The sequence below is a fragment of the Pteropus vampyrus genome, unplaced genomic scaffold (genome assembly GCF_000151845.1).
Source record: "Pteropus vampyrus isolate Shadow unplaced genomic scaffold, Pvam_2.0 Scaffold548, whole genome shotgun sequence".
NCBI classification, from domain to species: Eukaryota; Metazoa; Chordata; class Mammalia; order Chiroptera; family Pteropodidae; genus Pteropus; species Pteropus vampyrus.
Window position 1 is genome coordinate 31,005 of NW_011889329.1, and position 22,856 is coordinate 53,860.

The following is a 22,856-nucleotide window of genomic DNA, read 5'->3' on the forward strand; positions in this document are numbered from 1 at the left end:
TACATACATATATGTATGTATATATATATATGTGTATATGTATGTATGTACGTGTGTGTATATGTGTATGTGTATGTACACACACACGTACATACATACATATACACATATATGTATACACACATACATACATACATACATACATACATACATACATAGTATTCCATTTTCTTCTTCGTGTGTCTTATCTCCATTCCCCTTTGCGAATTTGGGTCTTTGATTCCTCTATTTTCTGTTATTGTTGTCTCAAATTGTCCCTATGTATGCTGAACATTTATTTCTAACTTGCAATAGCAATTCTGTTCTTATAGTTTAAGCTTATAACACCCTGTTCTTAATAAGAGTTGACCTATCCTGCTTCTGTCTGCCTGCTAGTCTTCTTACTCATAGTTATGTAATTTTTTGTCATTTTGTTTCAGGTGAGCTGACTCCTTTCATTATTTCCTGTAATGCAGGCTTCATAGTGGAGAATCCTCTCAAGTTTTGTATGTCTGGAAAGGTCTTTATTTCTCCTTCACATGTAAAGGAGAGCTTCGCTGGATGCATTACTCTTGGCTGGTAATTCCTTTCATTTAATAGTTTGAATATTTGGTTCCATTCCTTTCTTGCTTGTAAGGTTTTGCTGAGAAGTCCGAAGATAGTGTAATGGGTTTTCTTTTATAGATTACTGTCTTCTTTTTCCTGGCTGCCTTGAGAATTCTTTCTTTGTCTTTAATTTTTGATAATTTTAATATAATGTGTCTTGGAGAAGGCCTTTTGGGGTTGAGATAATTGGATGTTCTGTTATCTTCTTGAATTCGAAGCTTCATCTCATTCCTTAGATTTGGGAAATTCTTATCAACTATTTGTCTGGATATGCTTTCTGATCCCTTCTTCTCTTCTTCTGGTATACCCATTATTCTTATGTTGCCTTTCCTGATGGTGTCAGCTATTTCTCGTATTTCTTTTATTATTTTTCATTCTGTCTCTTTCTTCTTCCTTCTAAATTATTTCTAGATTTCTGTCTTCAGTATCACTGATTCTTTCCTCCATCTGGTCAGCTGTATTTCCTAATGTTACTATTTTACTCTTCATGTCTTTTAGTGTGTTCTTCATCTCCAGAAGTTCTATTTGGTTCTTTCTTAGGGCTTCAGTCTTCTTGCTAAAAAACTCATTTTGCTGACCTATATTTTTCTTATTTCTTGGAATTGTTTATCTGAATTATTTTGCCTCTCATTGAGTTTTTTCAGAAGTGCAATCCTGAATTCTCTGGCCTTTAAATTGCATATTTCTATGTCTTTAAGCTTATTTTCTGGAGATTTTTCTTTCTTTCTGAGCTGCCCTGTCACTCTGGTTGTTCATGGTGTTTGATGGCTATTTCTCTGGCTGGGCATTAATGGGAGTGTATTCTGCTTTTTTTTTTCAGAAAGAAGATTTATTATATAGAGGTCTCTCTTTAGCCTGTTGATAAGGTGTTTTTCTTTTGATTTCCAGTAAGTGGCATCCAAGCCTCTTGGATTTCTGCTTTGAGGCTAATAATGCTTTTTCTCTCTCTGGTATATCAAATATTCATGTCACGATTGGCTACCCTCACTCCCAGGGTACTGATAGTGGGTTTTGTTTTGATATCATTTGGTCAGATTCTCTTAGGGCTTCATGGTGCTAGGTCTGAGAGGATATTGGGTGGAGGGAGGGCACGCTCTGGGTTGGTTGGTGGGGGTTTGTTATTAGTCTCTGTGTCTCAGCCTCCTGCTTCACAATTGCGGCTGCTAAGACACAGTTGCCCCTCCACACTTAGTTCCCGCTCCACTTTCTGCCCTGATCCTTGGGCACCAATGCGTAGAACTTGCTGATCCCTCAGGCAGGGCTGTTCGGGGAACCTGCCTCAAATTTTCCCCTCCCCCTCCTCTTGCAGGGAGCTCTGGCTGCATGAGGCAGCTTCTTTGTTCCTTTCAGTCTACCCTCCAGACTCCCGTAGTTCTGACCTCTGGAAACTCTTAAGCCTAGATCACTCACTCAGACGTGCTTGTGTTCAGGTTGGGTGTTATTTGTTGAGTTTTAGATGTTGAGCTTGTTGTTATTTCAAGGGGAGAGATCCGGGGACATCCCTCACTCCGCCATGCTTCTGACGTCACTCAAGGGAGGCAGGACTTTTGAATTGAGACACAGAGGAGATGATGACTGTATAGGGAAGTGTGAGTCCGAAGACCAGAGTCGTGCCACCAATACCCTGGTAAGTCCCTTAACCACCCTGGGCATGATTTCCTCAGCAGTAAAATGATAAGGGTCGGGAGCTAATATTCTTTGACTTTGTGTGTGCTTGACTTTTGGAAAGCAACCTTATAATCCAATTCGCTATAAGGTTTTATTGGCTTAGTATATAATCTGTCCCCAGAATTTTCATACCTTATCATTTTGCAATATGGACTGGAGCAAGGAGAAAGTGTTAGTATCTGTAAAACCATCAATTAAAGGCACATGTTATCTTCATTAGGTTTCTTGGCAGTCTCCAGTATTGCCCTGGTGACCTGGTGCTAATTCCTCCCTAATATCCATTGGTTGAAGTTTAGGAGGCCACTTTTATCTTAGGCAAGATAAGTGAGAGATGGGAACAGGGATAATAAACTGCTCATAAATGATTAAACACTTATGGTGACCAGGGGTAGTCAGCCTATTCACAATTCATAGGAAAATGTGTACGTATTCAACTGGTAAAGAGAAAGCTTAAAGCTAGTAAAATTTCTACTCTGACCTGTGACAACTAACTTCTCCTTAGAGTTAGAACCAAGAGTTTAGCACTTGTTCTGTGTGGTTAATTTTGACTTCTAGTCAGATTTACAAATCAACTCATATTCCTTTATAACAAAAAGTTTTACATTTTCCTATTTGCCAGTTATCTTAAATAAACCTTTTGTTTATTGTAATGAGTTTATGTTGCATGTAAAATTATTTTAGATAACTGAAATTATTCTATTTTACACATAGTATTAAGGTTTTCAATGTTATCAAAGGATCATAAATTGGAAAATGCGATTAACAGATTTTTCACACATTGTTTCTAAATTCCATATTGTATTTCATAACTGGTACCTTTTCCAAATTAGGCCTTAGTGGGTTGTTATTTAATTTGACCTTTAAAAAAACTTTTGAATAGGTATTTATAGGGTTCAGAATTCAAAACATACAAAAGTGTATCCAGAGGAAACTCTCCTCCCACCCCTGTCCCCAGCCACTCAGATTGTCTTTCCAGGGGCAGCCCTGGCTATCCTTCCAGAGATATTTTACCCATATCCATGAAAATAGGTTTATGTATTCTTTTATCTCCCTTTTCCACACAAATGGCAGCATACTCCACACTCTGCATTGCACCTCGCTTTTCTCACTTAACGCTACACTTGAAGATCAGTCCAAATCTACACTACACAGAGAGCTTCCTCTTTCTTCTTAACAGATATTTGGTATCCCAACGGATGGCTGTATTATACTTTATTTAATGAATCGACTATTAATGGACAGTTGGGCTGTTTCCAATCTTGCTATTGACAACAACATCTAGCTCTTATTGATTGCCAAGCTTCATTCTATGTGCTTCACATGAATTATTTAATCCTCAGTGCTGAAAAAAAAAGCAAAAAAAAAACAAACCCACCTTTCACATACATGATTTCACACAAGGGGAATATTTATACAGGATAAATTCCTAGAAGTAGAATATCTAGATCTGAGGGTGTGTGTGTATAGGGTTAGCTCAGAACACAGGCCCTCCACATACTCCGAAGACTGATAGCTGCCCAGCCAGAGGCAGCTTTCAGAAGTGCCCACTCCTAAGGACGTTTTCTCCTGCTCCTATGGACGTTATCTGCACCTGTAACCAAGCAGCACACCTTGCTCCCATCTGTCTGAGAAGGTGGCTGCTCCCCTAGTGAGATTACCCCTCGCTCTGCTTGTGTGCATTAAAAAACTCTGCTTGCTCTTGGTCAGCAGCAGCTTTTTCTGCAGCTCTGACCAGCTGCTGCTGAAGCTTCTCTGCCTCATGATTAATAAGTGGAATTTCTCACCCTTCTGGTCTTGGTGGTTTTTCTGGAATATCTAAACCCAGTTGCAAGTTCCAGGCATGGGGCTCCTGTATTACAATTGGTGTAGCTGGGAGGGTATTCTGGAAAGTACCCTGGTTAAGTTGACTTCAAGTGAGTGGGAGAACATGCCTGGTGAGAGTCTGCCAGGAGGAATCCCGGAGTGGGCCTCTAGGTCCATGTTGTTTGATGTGGCAAGCCTTTTAGATTCTTGGAGCCCACAAAGGAATGGGAGGACACCCCCAACACACCTATGGGCCTCTTACAGGTTTTACTGAAAGTAGGGGAATTGTATTCTTTAAAAAGAAAGAGCTGCAGGTCGTAGCAGCCGCAGTGGGCTGGCCCCTTCTGCAGGCACTGCATGAGGCTACCGCTAAACAGTTGCAGGCTGAGGAAAGGGTGAAGAATGTGGAAGAGGAAGTAAGGCTAGAAGGAGACCTGTGAGTCACATAGGCCAATAGCAAGGATATTCTTGGATGACAGAATAGACTAGCGAATAGCAGCAGGACCTAGCCTGCTGCTTTGCACAGGTTTGGGGGCAAAAGCTAACAAGAGCTTTTGGGCAGTAATTACACAGTCTGAATGGAACCCCCATAAGTGGGATCCCACAACAGAAAGTCTGAGTCAGATGAAGAAATAGAGGCGTCCCTCCCAGAGGAAGCCACATGTGTGTTTCGGGCCTGCACGGTAATTGTTTAGAAACTAAAGACAACAGAAATGCCCCGAGCAGCAAGATTCGAGGAACCTGCCTCCTCCCCTTCAACATCTATACACCTCCGCCCAGCCATATACAACTTGGTAGAGCTGGCTGCCAAGTTCCACCAGAAAGGATCAGAGCCCGAAAGGATCAGAGCCCATCACAGGGTGGCTACTCCACCTCTGGGACATGGGTGTGTACAGCATAATACTGTCTGGGGAGGAATTAACCCATATGGCCTCTGTCACCACTCACTCTCTTTGCGCCAACACATATGAGGCAATCCAATATGCAGAAAACGCATCTCTGCTGAATTGGCTCATGGCGGGTTGCCGCAGGGCTTGTCCAAATGAAGGCAATTTGCCGATGGCCCAGCTGTGCTAGATATCCACGTCAGAACTGTAAGTGTTCGTTAGGGAGATGGGAATGAGGCATGCTATTTACATCGAACCATTTGAGGGCCTTGATGTGGTGCCATTTACTGCAGGTATACGGGACTGCATCATCCAGATTGCCCTGCTGGCCTGTTATGGTACTTTGGTGCCCATTCTGTCCACCCGAGGGGGGAGGACAATCTAGGTGGCAGCACAGGTTGTTCCCAATTTGGACAAAATGGAACTGGCCAAGCAGAAACAGGGGGCCTGACGGGTCCAGGGGAAAGAGAGAGTCAATTGTGGGTGTGCAGGCAGAAAGTAAGGATGGCCCAGTAAAGGTGACCAGAAGGCAACTATGGATGGATCTGATAAAGGCCGGGGTTGACCCAGAAACGATTAATAAGCAACCCAATACAGTCCTGGTAGCTCTGTGGCAGCAGCTTAAACTGGAGCAGAAATTCCAACCCCTGCTTGACAGGCTGGCACCTGTCTGTACCTTTGAATGGACCTCAAGCCGGGGATACTCTCAACCCTCAGCTCCTTGCCTGGATGACTTTTTATGGGACCAGGATATGTCCAAAATATTTACCCATTCAAGATCAATTCGCCTTTACCTGGGAAGGACAACAATGGGCCTTCACTGTCCTACTTATGGGGTATCTCCATAGCCCCACTATTTGCCATCGTTTTGTGGCTGAGGATTTGACTGGCTAGGCTAAACCCTCTACCATACAACTGTACCAGTATATTGATGATGTCATGCTAACCTCTGACTCTCTTTCAGACTTACAGCAAGCCATACCTTGCCCCCACATTTTCCCAGCCTCTGTAAAACTGTCAAGGGCAAATGAAATACTTCTAGAGGTTACAAAATATATTCATAAATTTGCCAATCTAAAGGATGTTAATTGTTTACTTTCTAACTGCCATTAGAAATTGAGGTCTCTGAGAGTTAAGAATTCGTATTACAATTGAAAGAGAATTGTGTATGTTTAGTAACAGAAGGTATAAGGTATAGAGGTGTATTTTAAAGGAGATAAAAGGAAAGTAGTTTGTCCTAAAGTTGGTTATTTTTAATGGAGTAAGAAGAGGCAAACTGAAGAGATGAATAAAGTTGCAGAAGGTCTGTGAAATCTTGAAAGAGGAAACTGTAGATATGGTTAAGCTAAACAAGATTGGAAATAAATTTAAATGTCAAAAGCAGACTAATTTAAAATCAGAGTTGTGTTTTCTCCCTCTGCTAAATAAGACAGAGTTTCTTGGACTATTAGTCTGCTACTGATATTACAGAAAAGGTTTTCCTGCCTGAAGAAAACAATTTTTAAAAATTTTTTTATCAAAATCGTTTTCCATGTTCTATGTTGTCTTAATCAGGCCCTTGGCTACTTAAGGAAATTGAATCTCCACAACAGTAAGAACTAGGTTTTGCTAATAATTGTGCAGAATTGGAGTGTTTCTTTTCCTCCCTACTTACCCCTCCAGAATCCAAACACTTTTAGTGAGTAAGTAGTCTTACTTTCATGGCAATGTGATTATTTGCATAAGTTCAATAACAATCTGTTCTCTTTATAACAGGACATGATTGGAAACTAGTTTTTATTACCAAGCCTTTGACTGGAGTGTCATATTTGAGAGAAATGCAGAGACTTAGATATGACCAAACAGCTTTAAGGAATTAAGGTTGACTTCTGGAAGCCAATAAAAGCCTTTGGGAATATTGGCCTGGTACATGGCTCTCCTGGTTCCCAGCAGCCTTCCTATTTGAGTAAAGAGTGTCACTTCTTGGCAGGTGCAAGAATCTCGAGATATTTTGGAGATCTCAAGAAGAGAGAAACTCAACTGAAACCTATAGGTATTTTAGGCATCCTCTGAGGGCAAGTCCTTACCTTGACTTTTCTGGCCTTGTGAAGCCTTTTAAGATCAATCTGAAGATTCCTTGTAAAATTCTAGCAAAGCAGAGTTAAAAGTGCCTAGCTGGTTAATTAAAATTCTTGCTGGGATTACGCAAATGTTAGTTAGGCCAAGTTTATTGAAACGACTTATTTTGCAAATTAATGAATCTGAATTTGGCTATCTTTGGTAAATATAGGGGTAGTTGGAGAGGAGAGAAAAAAACATGTCCTGATAAAAATTCAAGATGGTGTTAGAAGGTAGTGGCTGTTCACACCTCCTCTAGCGACCACACCGAAATTATAACAAAACTCCAGAGGAACCAGTATGCGGATTCACCAGAGGCCTGGCTGAACAGAAGCCCAACAACTAAGTCACCTCAAATAACAGGTCACCTCAAAACAGTAGGAGGGGTGGAGACGTGAAATGGCCGGGTCCCACAACTGCGTGTGGCGATCGAGAATCAGGAGGGCTATCTTGGCTGCAGAGCCACCTCTCCCACCTGAGGAGCAAGGGGTCTCAGCCACACACTGGGATCTCCAGCCCAGGGTTCCAGTGCTAGGAAGAGGGGTCCCCACAATCTCTGACTGAAAACCAGCAGAGGTTGTGGCTGAGTAAGACGGAAGACTGCAGGAGCCACAGACATTCCACTTAAAGGGCCCATGCCTGGCCTTACTTGCTGATGGACTTACTCACTCTGAGCTCCAGCACTGGGGCAGCTGCTCGAGGGGCGCCAGGGACCTATAGGGAGGCACTGAGCTGTCGGGCTTCACGCAAGGGCTAGAGGGGTGGCTTGCTCCCAGATAGAAGCGCAGGCAGAAGCCATTGTTCCTTTGTTGAGTCCTCCCCACACCCAGGCTGCAGATGCAGGCGCTGTGGACCTGGATAACACAGGTCACTTCACCTAGGGGATTCCCTGAGACTCTGCTGCTCCCCACTTGTGGGCCCGCCCAAGCCGTTTGCAGTGATTTATTCCATATAGCTGTCTTGGTTCCTGCTGCAGACTTTCATAAAGTCTCTCACAGGCTCACAAAACTCCAAGAAGCAGCATCTGGTCTTAGCGTGCCCTGTACCTCTTGCTGAACAGCCTCAAGCCCCACATAGGTGGCAGCCATATGTGGATTGCTTGGTAACTCTTAACAGGTGGCCCTGGAGGTACACAGGCTATGGCCGAACTTGGCCTGCAGCTAGACTCCTCCCAGGTCTGTGCCAAGGGGCCCCACAGCACACCTACTACACAAAGCTTCTCTAAGACTGGAAGACTTAGGAGCCCTACCTACATAGAAACAGACACAGGGAGGCAAACAAAATGGGAAGACAAGCATGTCCCACATGAAAGAACAGAACAAAGCTCCAGAAAAAGAATTTACCAAAATGGCGACAAGGAATATACCAGATGCAGAGTTCAAAAACACTAGTTGCAAGGATGCTCAAGGAACTTATGGGAAGAGTAGATGGACTCAATGAGAACTTTTACAAAGAAATAGGAAACATAAAAATGGAGATGGAAAACAAAAAAAGATCCAGTCAGAAATGAACAATACAATATCTGAGATGAAGAGTACATTAGAGGGAATCAACAGAGTGGAGGAAACGGAGGATTGAATCAGTGACATAGGAGATGGAGTAGCAGAGGACACCCAATCATAACAGCAACAAGAAAAAAGAATCCCCTCCCCTCCAAAAATGAGAGTAGTTTAAGAAGACTCTGAGGCACTGTCAAGTATAACAACATTCACATCGTAGGAGTACCAGAGGAGAAGAGAGCAAGAAATTGAAAACCTATTCGAAGAAATAATGACAGAAAATTTCCCTAACCTGGTGGGGGAAATATACATACAACCCCAGGAAGCTCAGGGAGTCTCAAGAAAGAGAAACTCAAAGAGGCCCACACCAAGACACATCATTATTAAAATGTCAAAGGTTAAATTCAAAGAGAGAATCTTAAAAGCAGCAAGAGAAAAGCAATTAACTATATACAAGGGAGCTCCCATAAGACTGGCAGCTGATTTCTCAACAGAACTTTACAAGCTGGAATGGCTTGGCACAAAATATCCAATGTGATGAAAACCCAGGACCTACAATCAAGATTACTTTACCCAGCAAAGTTATCAGTTGGAATTGAAGGACAGATAAAGAGCTTCCTAGGCAAGAAAAAGCTAAAGGAGTTCATCACCACCAAGCCAGTATTACAGGAAATGCTGGAGAGACTTCTTTAAGAAGAAAAAATAGGGGTGGCTCCATAGCGTAGTGGTTAGCATGTCTGCTTTACACTCAGAAGATCCTGGGTTCGCACCCCAGGTGGAGCCACAAACCATACTCCGGGTGTGCTGGGCCCCCGGCTGCACGCCGCAAGTGTGTGGGAAGAGACACCCCGCCTTCAGAGATCCAGTTCTTAAAAAAAAAAAAAACAGGAGATGGCAACATCCCTTGGTCAAGGGTGGAAGTGGGAGGGGGGATTAAACAGGGGGAAAAAATAAGAAGAAAAAATATATACGTATCAAAAGTCTAAATAAAGAATGGCAGTAACCACACATCTATTGACAAGTACCTCAAATGAAAAATAATTAAATGCTCCAATCAAAAGATGGGGTGGCTGAATGGATAAGAAAACAAGACCCTTACATATACAGCCTACAAAAGAGACTGACTTCAGATTAAAAGGCACACACAGACTAAAAGTAACGGGATGGAAAAAGATATTTCATGAAGGACCTAGAGGGTATTGTGCTAAGTGTAGTAAGTCAGATAGAGGAAGACAAATGCCATATGATTGCGCACATGTGGAATCTAAAGAACAACAACAAAAAAAACTCAGAGAACATTTCGAGGGTTACCAGATGGGAGAGAGTTGGGGGTGTTGGTGAAAAGGGGGGAAAGGGTTAAGTACAAATCGGTAATTACACAATAGTCATAGAGATATAAAGTATAGCATAAGGAATATAGCCAATAATATTATAACTATATATGGTGTCAGAGGGGCACTAGATTTATTAGGGTGATCACTTTGTGAATTATATAGATGTCTAATCATGCTGTATACCTGAAACTAATACAGTATCGTATGCCCACTATAAGTGAAAAAAAAAATTAACTTAAAAAAATTGAAATATACCTAGGTAAACATTAGATTCTTATGCTATTCATTGTCTTTTAGGTTTTATTTTATTTTCTACTTGTAAATCGGACAGGGTCCTGAATTCTTCTAGTTTTCTCCAATATCTCTCTGTGGATTTTCGAATGTGTTTTCAATTTGTAATGTTTTTTCCATCCTTTAACTAGGAATTATTGAAAACTATAACTGCTTTTTCCAAGCCATGCAAGCCAAAGATGGACAACTTAATATAAAATTAAAGAGATTGCCACAACAGCTTATGTTTGAACAATCTCAGTGACTGGTGCTATGTGGGCCACACAAAGAGTTTGCCTTGATGTCCGAGGACATCATCAAGGAGATTTCAAGTTGTGGAAGATGCTTCCAGCCTTATATCTAGAAATCTTTACTGACAGCCTTACAAACTCAGAAGCTGGTTTATAATTTGCTCCGATTATTAACCTTTGTTTTCCTTTTGTTTTCATAGACATAGGAGGCATCTATACAATGGCTAATACAACCTGCTAAACCTACAGTAATACCTCTGGGGAAGTTGAGACTCAAATAAGTAGACTCATGTAGAAAGTTGCTTTGTAGTCATAGTAAACCAAAAACTAACAATACGTTCACTGGAATGTAGGATAGTTTCATTCCTCTAACCCCTGAACTCTGCCTCTTTTTAGCAAAAAGCAGCCATAGCGGTTGTTGCCTCTCTTCCCTCAATATTGAGGGATGATCAAGAAACTGGTGGGAGTTGTAACAGGAATTGTAGCCACATGTGTTGCAGCACTTGGAACAAAGCCCTTAACCAATTGGTGGCCCTCCTTGAGCCATTGGGGCCATTACCTGGTAACAGGACTGCTTGGCTTATGTGTACTCTTGTTAGTGTTAGGATGTAGTCTTTATTTGTGATATATAGATGCAATATACAAATGCTCCAATCATCCACGGACCTCCTGTCCGGAAGAGGTGACGTGAAGAATGTGAGATGGAGGAGCTATGTTGGGGTGAAGTGTAGGGTTAACTCAGAACACAGCCCTTCCACATACTCAGGAGACTGATAGCTACCTGGCCAGCAGCCAAAAAAGACAGTGCACAAAGAGCTTTCGGCAGTGCCCACTCCTAAGGACGTTTTCTGCTGCTCCCATGGACATTATCTGCTCCTGTAACCAAGCAGCACACCTTGCTCCCATCCGTCTGAGAAGGTGGCTGCTACCTCAATAAGATTAACCCTCCCTCTGTTTGTGGGCATAAAAAACTCTGCTTGCTCTTGGTCAGCTGCAGCTTTTTCCTGCAGCTCCAAGCAGCCGCTGCTGAAGCTTCCCTGCCTTGTGAGTAATAAACGGCATTTCTCACCCCTCGTGGTTTTTCTGGAATATCCAAACCCAGGAGCAAGTTCCAGACCTGAGGCTCCTGCATTACAATGTGCATTTTATTTTGGCAGATACAGTGGATGTGCCAATTTATCTCCCTGCCAGCAATGTTAAGAACATGCCTGATTGCTCCACCTAGTGCTGTCAAACTTTTTGATTTTTGCCAATTTGACAAGTAAAAACATTTATTTCAGTATAGCTTTAGTCTATATTTCTTGTGAATGATGTTATACAACCTTTTGTAAGTCTAAAAAATTTGTTCTTTTCTATAAAATATTATAGTGTTTGCTCATTTTTATATTGAGTTGTCTTTTTTGTAATGATTTGTAGGCCTTCTCTATATAGTAGGGAAATTAGACATTGCCTATAATATGGATTGAAAATATTCTTTTGGCTTTGCTTAAAAAAAGTTGTTTGCCATGCAAAATTTTAGGAATTTTTATATAGTTGAATTTATCAATAGTTTTCGGTTTCTGGTGGTTAGAAAGCCTAAGATTATAAAAAATAGATTTCCCATGGTTTCTAGTGTTTTATTTTATTTCTGTGCATTTAAAGCTTTGATCCATTTGGAATTTACCTTAATAAAGTTTTGGAATTTTATAAGGAGTGAGAAATAAATTCAACTTTTTTTTCCCTAGATGTATACCCTCTTTTATCAACATTTATTGACTAAACTGGCTTCTACAAATCAGAGATTCCACCTTTTATCATAAGCTAACTTCTCATCTTGTTTTAGAATGTGATGTTAATATTATTCAGTGAAGCCAAATTTAGGTGGTCTATTCCTGATAGCCAAGCTTACTAAGAAAGTAATTATAGAGCTTATTATTTTCTATTGAAAAAAATAAGATACCAAACTTCTGAGAGCACATTATCCAAATACAAGTGTGTATGGCTCTTAGGAAAAGAAATTCATGGCAAATAAAAACTTAAAATTACAATTATTTAATCAGATGCTTTTCAGAATAATCTTTTATTGAAATGGACAGTACGTTTGGTATAGTGGAAAGAATACTCTTAGGAAGGAGGTGGCCTGCTGACATTTTTTGTCTTAGTCTGGTCTCTTCCTAATTTAATAACAACAACAAACACTTAGAACATTGCTTGGACTACAGTAACTACTAAAAGCTTTATATATATTAATTCATTCAATGTATATAATGAAAAGTTTATAATCTGTTATGAATTATACAAATGCTAAATATTATTACAAATAAAAATGTCTATAGGCCCTTTCAGCTCAGTAAAAAAAAAACACTGTTATGAGCTGCATGCATACCATAAAGTATATGGATATAAAGTAGCATGATGATCTGGGACAGCCTATGGATTAAGACCTTCTGAGAGTTCTCCCTTACTGTCACGTTTCTGCACCTTTGCTTATGTTGTTCCCTAGGCCTGAATGCCTTCCCTACCTATACCCCCAATCCCTAGCACAGAAGTGTGTACCCTTCTTTTCTTTAAGGATTACCTCAAATGCCATCTCCTGGCCTTTCTTCCGGGTAAAATTATTCATGTAGTCTTCTAATTCCCTAGTACTTGATAAACAACAGTATTCATTATATTAGAGGTAGCTTAAATATTTATTTTGTTTCATCAATGAGACTTGAGTTTCTTGAGGACAGGGCTTGTGCATTATTCATCTCTGTGTCTCTGTGCAACTCTTGACATAGTTCCAGGCCTATAAAAGGTATTCAGCTGGAAGAAAAGAAAAATTTGCATACATGACTATACAGTATTGTATTTGATAAACAGTGGACAGGCTTCAATCAGAATCAGAGCACATGTGCCCCAAACAATTTAATCATTTGTTTTATTTCTCTTTGAATGTATGAGAACCTGAATGCAAAGTACTAAATGCTTTATGGCCTATTTTAAAGTTATGATCTACAGGGTGAAAATCAGACAATTTCTGATTGTATGTTTTAGCTTTTGTATTTTATTTTAAAAAGTCATACAGTTCTAGCTAAATTAGAATTTTGCTTAAAATTATATTAGGAAATAAACACAGAAACAGCACTTATCAGTCAGACTTCTGCCAGTTACAACTATCTGGAACATATTCAAGAACCCCAGAAGGAATCCAAAAAGGTCATTGAAGTTGGAAAAAAAATAGCTCTCATGAAGCCTGTGTATTTGACGTAGGAGGGGAGGCACAGTGCCACTGGAATGCCAAGGTCTACTTACTGACTGAATTTTCATAGAAAACTCCATGGCCTGTTTAGCAAGTTTGGATATTTGGCTTCCCTTCCAGACATTTTTTTGTTTATCTTGGGTTTTGGTAGAAAAAAAGATTAATCTCCCACCCATGCTGCCAGAAGGCACTAACTAAAGCATTGTTGAAATGAGTGTAAAAATGATTCTCATGTTTTTATCCCATAAATCATGGAAACTTACTTTGTTTTACATGTTTTAGTCTTTAAGAATTCTGATTGGCTCTCAAAATTAGTTTTTTAAAAAATCTGATGTTTAAAAAGAGTGTTCCATTGATCTCATCTCTTTGAAAGGTGATTAATTTGAGGTAGAATGCCTCCTTTATTCCTTCAATCGAGTCTGTTATTTATCATGGGTTGAAATCTTGAATGTGAAAGGAGCACGTATAAATTTATTTGCATAGTTTGGTAAAAAGCTATATAAGTATGCCAAGAGGAAAAGTCAAAAGTCGTGTTTAAATGATTTGGGGGCCTATTTTAATGCATGCTGAACATGCCTTTTGTGGTGGTACAGCAAATGAAAACCGTTTTATCATTCAGTTTTCTTTTTCTTTTCTTCTCTTTCTAGATTGCCAAAATGCTTTGGTGTTTTTAACCGACTTTAAGAAAAGTCCAAAATAGATTTGAGAGTGTAAAAACAGAAGCTACAGCAAGGGGGATTCAGTGCCAATGCATCAACAAAAAAGACATCCAGAGTTAGTGGAAGGAAATCTTCCTGTTTTTGTGTTTCCCACGGAGCTAATATTTTATGCAGATGACCAGTCAACACATAAGCAAGTGTTGACTCTATATAATCCCTATGAATTTGCCTTAAAGTTCAAAGGTGAGTCTCCTAGGTCTATTTGATGGCTTTTAACAGTCCCTACTAATTTTTTACTTGTAGAAGCTAATTAAAAAACAAAACAAAACAAAACACTAATGGCCATTGTGACTTTTTCTTTCAGTTTTGTGTACTACTCCAAATAAGTATGTTGTCGTTGATGCTGCAGGTGCAGTAAAGCCTCAGTGTTGTGTGGATATGTAAGTCCCAATCACTTCCTGGTAACATGTTTTAAGTGTGTTAATATTTATGTGTGTAACTTGGCAAAGGTCTTTTCTTAAAGCTGTTCCCACATAGGCATTTATTACATGTTGAATTTTTGTTGAAATTTTTAGTTTATCAAAATTCTTGTTAAGAAGTTTCTATGATCTAAACAGGTTGACCAAATACTTAATATTTCATGATGTTGGGACTGATGCGTGTATTAATATTTCCATGAACATTTCCTCATTGTTGTGCTTTTAGTCATAACAGGGATATTTATGAAGGTTAAAGTTCTAACTTATTCATTCAAACTTTTCTATAATAGGGAATTTAGCTTTCTTTGGAACATCTTGCTATTTAGTGACATTTGGGAAACTAATAATACTACATTCTCAGAACAGTGGTATATAAGTTCATCTGCAATGATTCATTTAATAAGCTTGGAAGTTAAGCTATACAAACAGGAAGCAAGTATGCAACTACTCATCTGTAAAAGGTTATCTGAGCTCTTCCAGATAATTTTGTCTTAGAGTATCAAATTAATGATTGTTTGTTAAAGCTTTCCATATTTAATTTTCACTTCAGAACTGGTAGTGACCAGATGGACCCATTGACCAGTACTTAATTCAAGCCACCAACTAATCTATATTTGTTTAAATCTGTGAGAATGAGAAACAGAAGTCTTTTCTTTCGAATACATTTCATCATCTCAAAGCCTTAAAATGATGTACCTTTGAGGATGTATTTTTGCACATTTCTTTTGATTTTCATTCAGTATACAATAAGCAAGAACAATTCAAAGAAATGTAGTCTCTTGCCAAATAAATACCTTTAACCTAATTGTTCTGTGTTCTCTATTAAGAACAAAGTAAAATAAATGGAATTGCAGATAACTCTCATAAAAATTCAAGTGCTTTATACTCTTTTCTCTTCAGAGATACAGAAGTGTATTGTTAGCCTTCTGTTGGTTTGGTCATACTGGATTACTTACTTATGAAATTGCTTATTTTTACCTGTGTGCATGGACTTTAAGTCTAGGGTAAGATTAATTACTTAAACAATAAGCGGCAATAGAAATTTATGAGACTTCTGTGGGGAAGAAACAATTTCATGTATCTTATTTAGTAAATATTGTTGTATACAGATATCCAGAAAAAATGCCATTGCCCAAAGGAATTTTTTTACTTGACTTTTATTGTATGTTTTAGAGTATGCGTTTCCATCAAATATTTTAGAATTAGCCATTTCTTTTTGGGTTTTACTGTGATTTGTTTTTTAACATCATTAGCAAATTTCTGTATTTGAGTATTTGGTTATAGTCAGTTAATATTGTTTTAATGTATGAAACCTCTTGCTGAATTCTATTTGGCAAGCTCCCAGAAACCTAAACAGTATTTGTTATTTTTGAATGCTTTTAGTGTGATTCGTCACAGAGATGTTCGATCCTGTCACTACGGTGTAATAGACAAATTCCGTCTCCAAGTTTCTGAGCAAAGCCAGAGGAAGGCTTTAGGAAGGAAAGAGGTTGTGGCTACTCTTCTCCCTTCTGCAAAAGAACAACAAAAGGAAGAAGAGGAAAAAAGAATAAAGGAACATTTAAGTGAAAGTTTATTTTTCGAGCAGTCGTTTCAACCAGGTAATGTTGTTTTTGAAGCCCTATTGAGATCTTATACATTTCTAATTTTAAAACCAGGGAGCCAATAATAATTACTAGAACAATAATCTGCCACTTTAAACCTAATCAACTACTTCAAAACCGAACCTAGAGATCTGTACCTAAAATCAAGCCCAAGGCCAAGAGCTGGACTTTCAAAGGAGAGAAGACTAGACGAGGCTGTAAGGAGAGGGCAAATGTTGCCATGACCTTTTAAATCTATAAAACCTGAAAATGCAGGTACCATACTTTATAATACTAGCATAATTTGGCAATTATATACTTTTGTTTCTGTGACTTTCCTATATCCTTTCTCATTTAATTAGTTCAAAGAAGGAGAGATTGTGTTTGGCAATAAGCCAAGCTTGGTGCACTGTTCATATTATTTTGAAAAAAAATCTCATTAAAGTTGAAGTTAATTAAACTAAGTAGATTATAATATCCCCTGTGGGCTATTAATTGAATCCCTCTCCATTCCTCATTTCCTTCCAGCTTAGATATTCAGAAGTGTTATGATATATTCTTTCAACATTGACACTATCCTCATCTTCAACTCTTTGGACATCATTCCCCCCAACCCCGCTCTTAACTTCTTATTATCCCCTTCAACCCTATTATAAGAGGAGGAAGATAAAATTTTCCATATAAAACCATGGACATTTATTGATAGTGATATATGACTGTGACAGCAGCTGTACTTGAAATTGCCACATTATATATGAGGAATTTAAAAAGTCTACTTGTTATTATATTAATTCATAGATCCCTATCAGTTTGTTCATCTTAGCATGTTTATTTTGATATCACAGGAGGTAATGCCTCTTTGATTTACTGTAGCCAAGAGCCTTCTCAGTCCACGTAGGGAGTGCCCACATTTTCTGGTGATACACATACTAGGAACTAGGTAGTAGCTAGTAGATTGTTTTCTTTTCAGCAACTATTATTGACTGACAGGACCAGCTTTTCTTCTTTTAAAGGTGAAAGAGACCCTCTGTCAAATGTCACCTTGATCTCAGATCAATATTAAGGTGACTTATAAATATTTATCAAATGCAAGATTCCCCTTTAAAATGCCTTCTATAGAACAAGAAAGGCATGTAATGAGTATTTGTTGTTTGATGTTAAATTCATAACTTAAAGTGGTCATTGGAACTCATTTTTATATTTTACAGACCAGTTTAATAGTCAAGAATATTAAGGGTTAAAAGTTTAGTTATATTTACTTTTCCCCTTTTATTTTTAAATTTATTAGACTTCAGGTGAAAAATCACCCTAAAAGGCTAAATAATTGCAATGTGTATTAACTGAGCACTTTATTCTTATTTTTATAATGAACAATTGGTATCTGAAATATATTGAAGTATTCTCCTAATTGTAAAGTTGGAGAAGATGAATGAAGATAGGTGATACTGGAATAACACATGGTGACCTCTGTTTTGGAAAAAAAAAACTCTTTCTAAGCCATCCATGTCAAGAAGCTCAATGATAGCAGATACCTTATTTGTTTTGTTCACCATTGTGTCCTCAGCACAGAGTACATCTGTCCCTCGGTGTCCAAGGGAGATAGCTTCCAGGAATCACACCTTGCCCGACCCCCGCTCAGATAACAAAATTTGTAGATTCTCAAGTACCTTATTTGGCCCTCCATACCCATTTGTTCCATATCCTTGGATTTAACCATCTTCAGATCAAGGGTGGTTGAATCCGCAGATGTAGAACTCATGGATAAGAAGGACTAGCTGTAGTTACACAGGAAGTATGTGCATGGGCTACATTAGGAAGGCTGGACTTCTTATCTGGTAAGGTCTGTTGGATTGATTATCTTTGTCTTACAAGTTTTCCACTGCCGTTGCCACCCTCTAGAGCAAAGGCAATACCAGAACAGTCTCATATCCATTCTTGGCCAACATGTCCTATTTGTAGGTAGTTACCACAGGAAACTGAGTAATGTTTTCTCCTTTAATAGTGTATAATGGTGATTGATTTAGTCTATGCTGACAAAGTGATATTTTTAACTATTAAAATAATACAGTGATATACCATGTAATGACTGGGATACGTTCTGAGAAATGTGTTATTAGACAGTTTTGTTCTGTGAATATCATAGAATGCACTTACACAAACCAAGGTAGTATAGCCTACTACACACCTAGGCCATATGTTATAGCCTATCGCTCCTAGGCTACAAATCTGTATTGCATGTTACTGCATAGAATAATATGAGATTAAGTCAAGCACAAGAGAAAATGATGCAATCAGGAAACATGGAAAACACAGGACCCGTGAGACAGCCACCACTGGTGTAATACAGCATACTGTTTTATGGCAAACTTTATTTTATAAGTAGAAAGAATACACCCTAAAATAATGATAAAAAGTATAATATAGTAAATACAGAAACTAGTAACATGGTGGTTTATTATCATTATCAAATGCTATATACTGTACATAAGTGTATGTGCTATACTTTTATATGAGTGGTAGCATAGTAGGTTTGTTTACCCCAACATCACCAAAAACACGTGAGTAGTGCATTACATTATGAGATTATGATGGCTACAACATTATTAGGTAATAAGAATTGTTCAGCGCGGTTATAATCTTATGGGACCACTGTTGCATATGCCATCTGTAGTTGACCAAAACATCGTTGTGTGGCACATGACTGCAGTAACTTATGTGTGGTTTCCAGTATGTAGAATTTAAAGGTTTTCCATTAAGTTTCTCTGAACTAAAGTGTTGACAAAAATCGAGATTGTTTTGGGGGAAGTTTTGAAATGGCATTATTTTTTCATGTCTGTAGCTTGGAAAGTGTTTATTAGACATATTACAAGTGCAACAATGTTGTGAGGCTCTGAGCTAGCTGGAAAATGGTCAAAGGCTATAGCTATATCATGAAAAATTTGGATTTTAAAACGTATCGAAAGGCAGTAAAATGAGAAGTTTCTTAAGTTTATTATATAAAAACATATAGCAATAAATTTTTAAAAGCACCTATAATCTCATACACTTAATTTTTTTCATTTAATAGAAATTTAACTAAGAGGAACCCACAAAACACCAAAACCCAGGTTATTAAAAAAGATGTTTTAAAAAGATGCATCTGAATTTCAGTTTGTCTTAATTACAATAACTAATGAACTGCTATGTCTATGCAATGTTTGAGTCAGTGCCCTCTGGCTTAAGAAAAGTATGCTCTTTATCACTGTTTATAATCATAAGAGATTGAAAATGACCTAAAAGCCCATCATTTGGGGGTTGACTAAATTATGAATGTTTGTGAGATGTGTTGCCAGGCAGCATTTACATGGATCTGATAGAATGATATAGGTGGTTATATATTGGCATGGAAAGAGGTTCAGATTTATTTCTAAGTGAGAGAAAAAAAAATACATAGAACAGTATGTATAATATGGTCTCATTTAGGAAAAAATATTTTACATGTTTATGTGGATATTAAAAAACCTGAAAGGATCTATACCAAGTCATTAACAGTGTTATCTCTAGAAAGATAGGATTACATAGAAACTTTTATGTTTTCTCTATCTTTATAAAATTTTTACAACAATCAAAAAAGAGCTATTTCCATTTTGAAAAATTTCAAGCACTTATGCAAATGTTTTTGGAATTTCTCTACTAAAAATTCCTTGGAATTTTCTTTTTGTGGGTTTGCAGTGAGCAGTGTAATTGTTGTAAATAATTGTTTTCCTTGAAAATTTACCTTTGTAACAAATATAAATGTAAAAATACTTCATTTATTAACTGAAATAAGACTTGTTTTTAGGTATTTATGCTATTGTTTCATCTCAAGCAATAATCACTACCAAATTTGAATTTGTTTTCATACTTCTCTGGTTTTGACAAGCCTCAGTTAAACTTTGCACAACAGCTAAGGTATTAATAATTTAGAAAATCTGTATTTAATAATGAACAGCGTTATTGCATTAATAAAACACAAAGATTGTGTTGCTGTTGGGTATTCCTTTCAATGAAAGGAAAGGTAGTGGGAAAGCCATATGATAGAAAATGCTGTTATTAGGTTTCTTAAAAATATGGGTATGAATATTGTACACATAAACCCAGAACTGTAGAATAGCAGGCCAGATAATAAATGTTTTTTTTTTTTAATTTTATTTTATTGTGGGAAGAACATTTAACATGAGATCTACCCTGTTCACAAATATTTGTGTACAATGCATTACTGTTAACTACAGGCACAATATGTATAGCAGATCTCTAGAATGTATTCATCTATTTAGTATGTTTGCCAAATTTTGTTTTTGCTGCTTTCTTCTTTGCTATAAATGGAGGTAGAGCAGAGGGCATAAGAGTCTTCATAGGCAACTTTAAAACCCTCAAGTAGTGCCTTTTTGCTACCTTCACGTTTTCAAAAATGGTAGCAGGATGCTGCAGTTATTAGGACCAAACCTGTCTGGAGACCTACCTAAGATGCTTCCGGAAGGTAGTAGAGCTGTAGTGCAGTGGGCTCCAGATGGAGCAATCTATTGAGGTACAAGAAGAAAATATCAGAACTTCAATGTCTATTTTTAGCCCATCCTTTTAAAATTCTATTTGTATTATATTGTTTTATATTAAGCTTAATAGTACAGTATTCATGCATGTAATTTATAAACATACACATTGATATATGCTCGAACACTTTCTACTGAGTACGGTAAGGTGTGTGTGATGGGGGGCAGAATGGTAACCTTTCAGCAGGAACTCACTACCTCACAATGCTGTTTCAACATTCCTTCCTATAATGACTCAGAAGTTATAGGTTTCCAGATAAGTCCAGCAGGTAAGTCCCCATGGAGTGGGAATAATGGGGGAATGAGAGTAGTTAGACAAAATCAGAATCCTGGTGAGTGGTGGACAGTGTATGTGAAAAAACATTTGTGTAAATTGTTTTAGGAGCAAGCTCAGGGATTTTTGTCTTTTTATAGATAACAGAACTGTCTCCTCAGGACCTAGTTTACTAACTGTCTTCCTGGGAGTGGTGTGCATTGCAGCTCTGATGCTTCCTACACTGGGGGATGTGGAATCGCTGGTACCTCTCTACCTCCACTTAAGTGTGAATCAAAAATTAGTGGCTGCTTATATCTTAGGTAAGTGTTTTAAAGATACATTTGGGGGCATATTTGTAGGCAATTTTTATGGCTTGGAGGTGGTAGTGGTGGTCTTATGTGTATATAGGGGTGATGGTGGTAGTAGATTGATTTTTTTAGAAAAACATAAAAGATTGCTTTAAAAGCATGTTGAGGTAAAGTATATTTTAAGATTTAATTTTTGGCTCACATTTACTTCCTTTCAGCTTATTTATCCTAGTACTTAATACTGTATATATTCAATTATTTTCCTTTTGCAGACTTACAGTGGTATAAAACGTGTAAAATACATATATTCCATGATACAACATTTCTACTTCTAGGAATTGATCCTAGGAAAACAGACAAAGTAAATTCAGTCATAAAGATGAACAATGAAGCCTTGTTTAATATTGTGAACTTTCTCTTTAAAGAAGTTCTCTTGTTTCCTGTTAAGTCATTCTTGTAGTCATCCTGACTTGGAATCTTAATCAGTTTAACTGAACAAAAATTTATTCATGTAAATGGAAATATGAGATCACTATCCTTAATTCTCTTGCTCAGATTTAGATCTGCAAGAATTTTTCGAGAGCCTACTATGTGTCAGATACTGGGTTCTATGTTCTTAGATATGACTATTAAAGAAAATACTTGATACTCTATCAGCTCTGACTGGCCTCAAACACCCTTCTGACCTAGTCTTTGAGTTTTGTTATTTTCCAAAAAGGAAACTTGCTTCATATTTTCTGGAGCTCAGGTTTAATGATGTTGAATGCTTTGTAAATTTAATAAACGCAGTTCAGAAGTTTCAGGAAAAAAATTTATTTATGTGTCAAGGATTAGTATTCTGGCGATGAACGACTCTTTCCTCATAGTCTTCTCTCACCTCTCCTGAGATGCCAACTCTTTTCAGTATTCTCTCATTATTCTTGGCGCTCTTTCTCTTTCTCACTTCAAAATTGTCTTCTCAGTTGTCTCCCTACCTTCTGTCTCTTCTCTTCCTATTCCTATCCCCCATTACTTTCTCCCTCAAACCATCAATCATATTGCTGTCAGATTGATTTCCATTCTGTTTTGGTTTTACGACCACTCCCTACTGAAAAACCTTCAATGCTTCCCCATAGTCCATGAATGAAGTATAATTCCATAGTTTAGCATTTAAGACTCTCCATACTCTGTTTCAGACCTCCCTGAGTTACTCTTGTCTAGCTGCTGCCCTACATAAGTCCTTGATTAGAGCCGTTAGATTACTTATTGATCCTCAAAAGCTCATCTAGAGTTCTAGTCCCACCTCCATGCCCTTGACCTTCCCTCACCTGAATGCCTGCCCATCTCATTGTTCAATATCTTTCCTGTCCATCTTTTAGACTGATTCCAACTTTATCTTTTAGAGTATCT

General features: G+C 38.0%; 2 protein-coding genes across 17 annotated transcripts in view; one reads left to right on the forward strand and one right to left on the reverse strand.

Annotated features, from left to right (window-relative positions):
- FAM122C (family with sequence similarity 122C) overlaps positions 1-22,856 on the reverse strand; it is a 127,139-nt gene that overhangs the window by 26,890 nt on the left and 77,393 nt on the right. For 3 of the 13 annotated variants that reach the window (XR_002777923.1, XM_023525280.1, XM_023525279.1), the window contains 2 exons: positions 20,816-20,873; positions 13,045-13,178 (listed from right to left, as the gene is read on the reverse strand). The exons of 7 other annotated variants lie outside the window; for them this stretch is intronic. Coding sequence is in view for 3 of the 6 variants with exons in the window: in XM_023525279.1 (XP_023381047.1) it covers positions 13,175-13,178; positions 20,816-20,873 (62 nt within the window). In the remaining 3 variants the exon portion in view is untranslated. Of the gene's footprint in view, positions 1-13,044; positions 13,179-20,815; positions 20,874-22,856 lie in introns of those variants that run through there. 3 more of the 13 variants (XM_023525286.1, XM_023525285.1, XR_002777925.1) reach the window with 2 other exon arrangements.
- MOSPD1 (motile sperm domain containing 1) overlaps positions 1-22,856 on the forward strand; it is a 36,836-nt gene that overhangs the window by 11,847 nt on the left and 2,133 nt on the right. Inside the window, exons 2-8 of one of the 4 annotated variants that reach the window (XM_023525294.1) lie at positions 420-558; positions 1,406-1,472; positions 2,067-2,212; positions 14,262-14,516; positions 14,638-14,713; positions 16,136-16,353; positions 21,318-21,479. In XM_023525294.1, the coding sequence (XP_023381062.1) occupies positions 14,363-14,516; positions 14,638-14,713; positions 16,136-16,353; positions 21,318-21,479 (610 nt within the window). In that variant the 5' untranslated portion in view covers positions 420-558; positions 1,406-1,472; positions 2,067-2,212; positions 14,262-14,362. The remainder of the gene's footprint in view (positions 1-419; positions 559-1,405; positions 1,473-2,066; positions 2,213-14,261; positions 14,517-14,637; positions 14,714-16,135; positions 16,354-21,317; positions 21,480-22,856) is intronic. The other 3 variants (XM_023525293.1, XM_011383847.2, XM_011383851.2) reach the window with 3 other exon arrangements.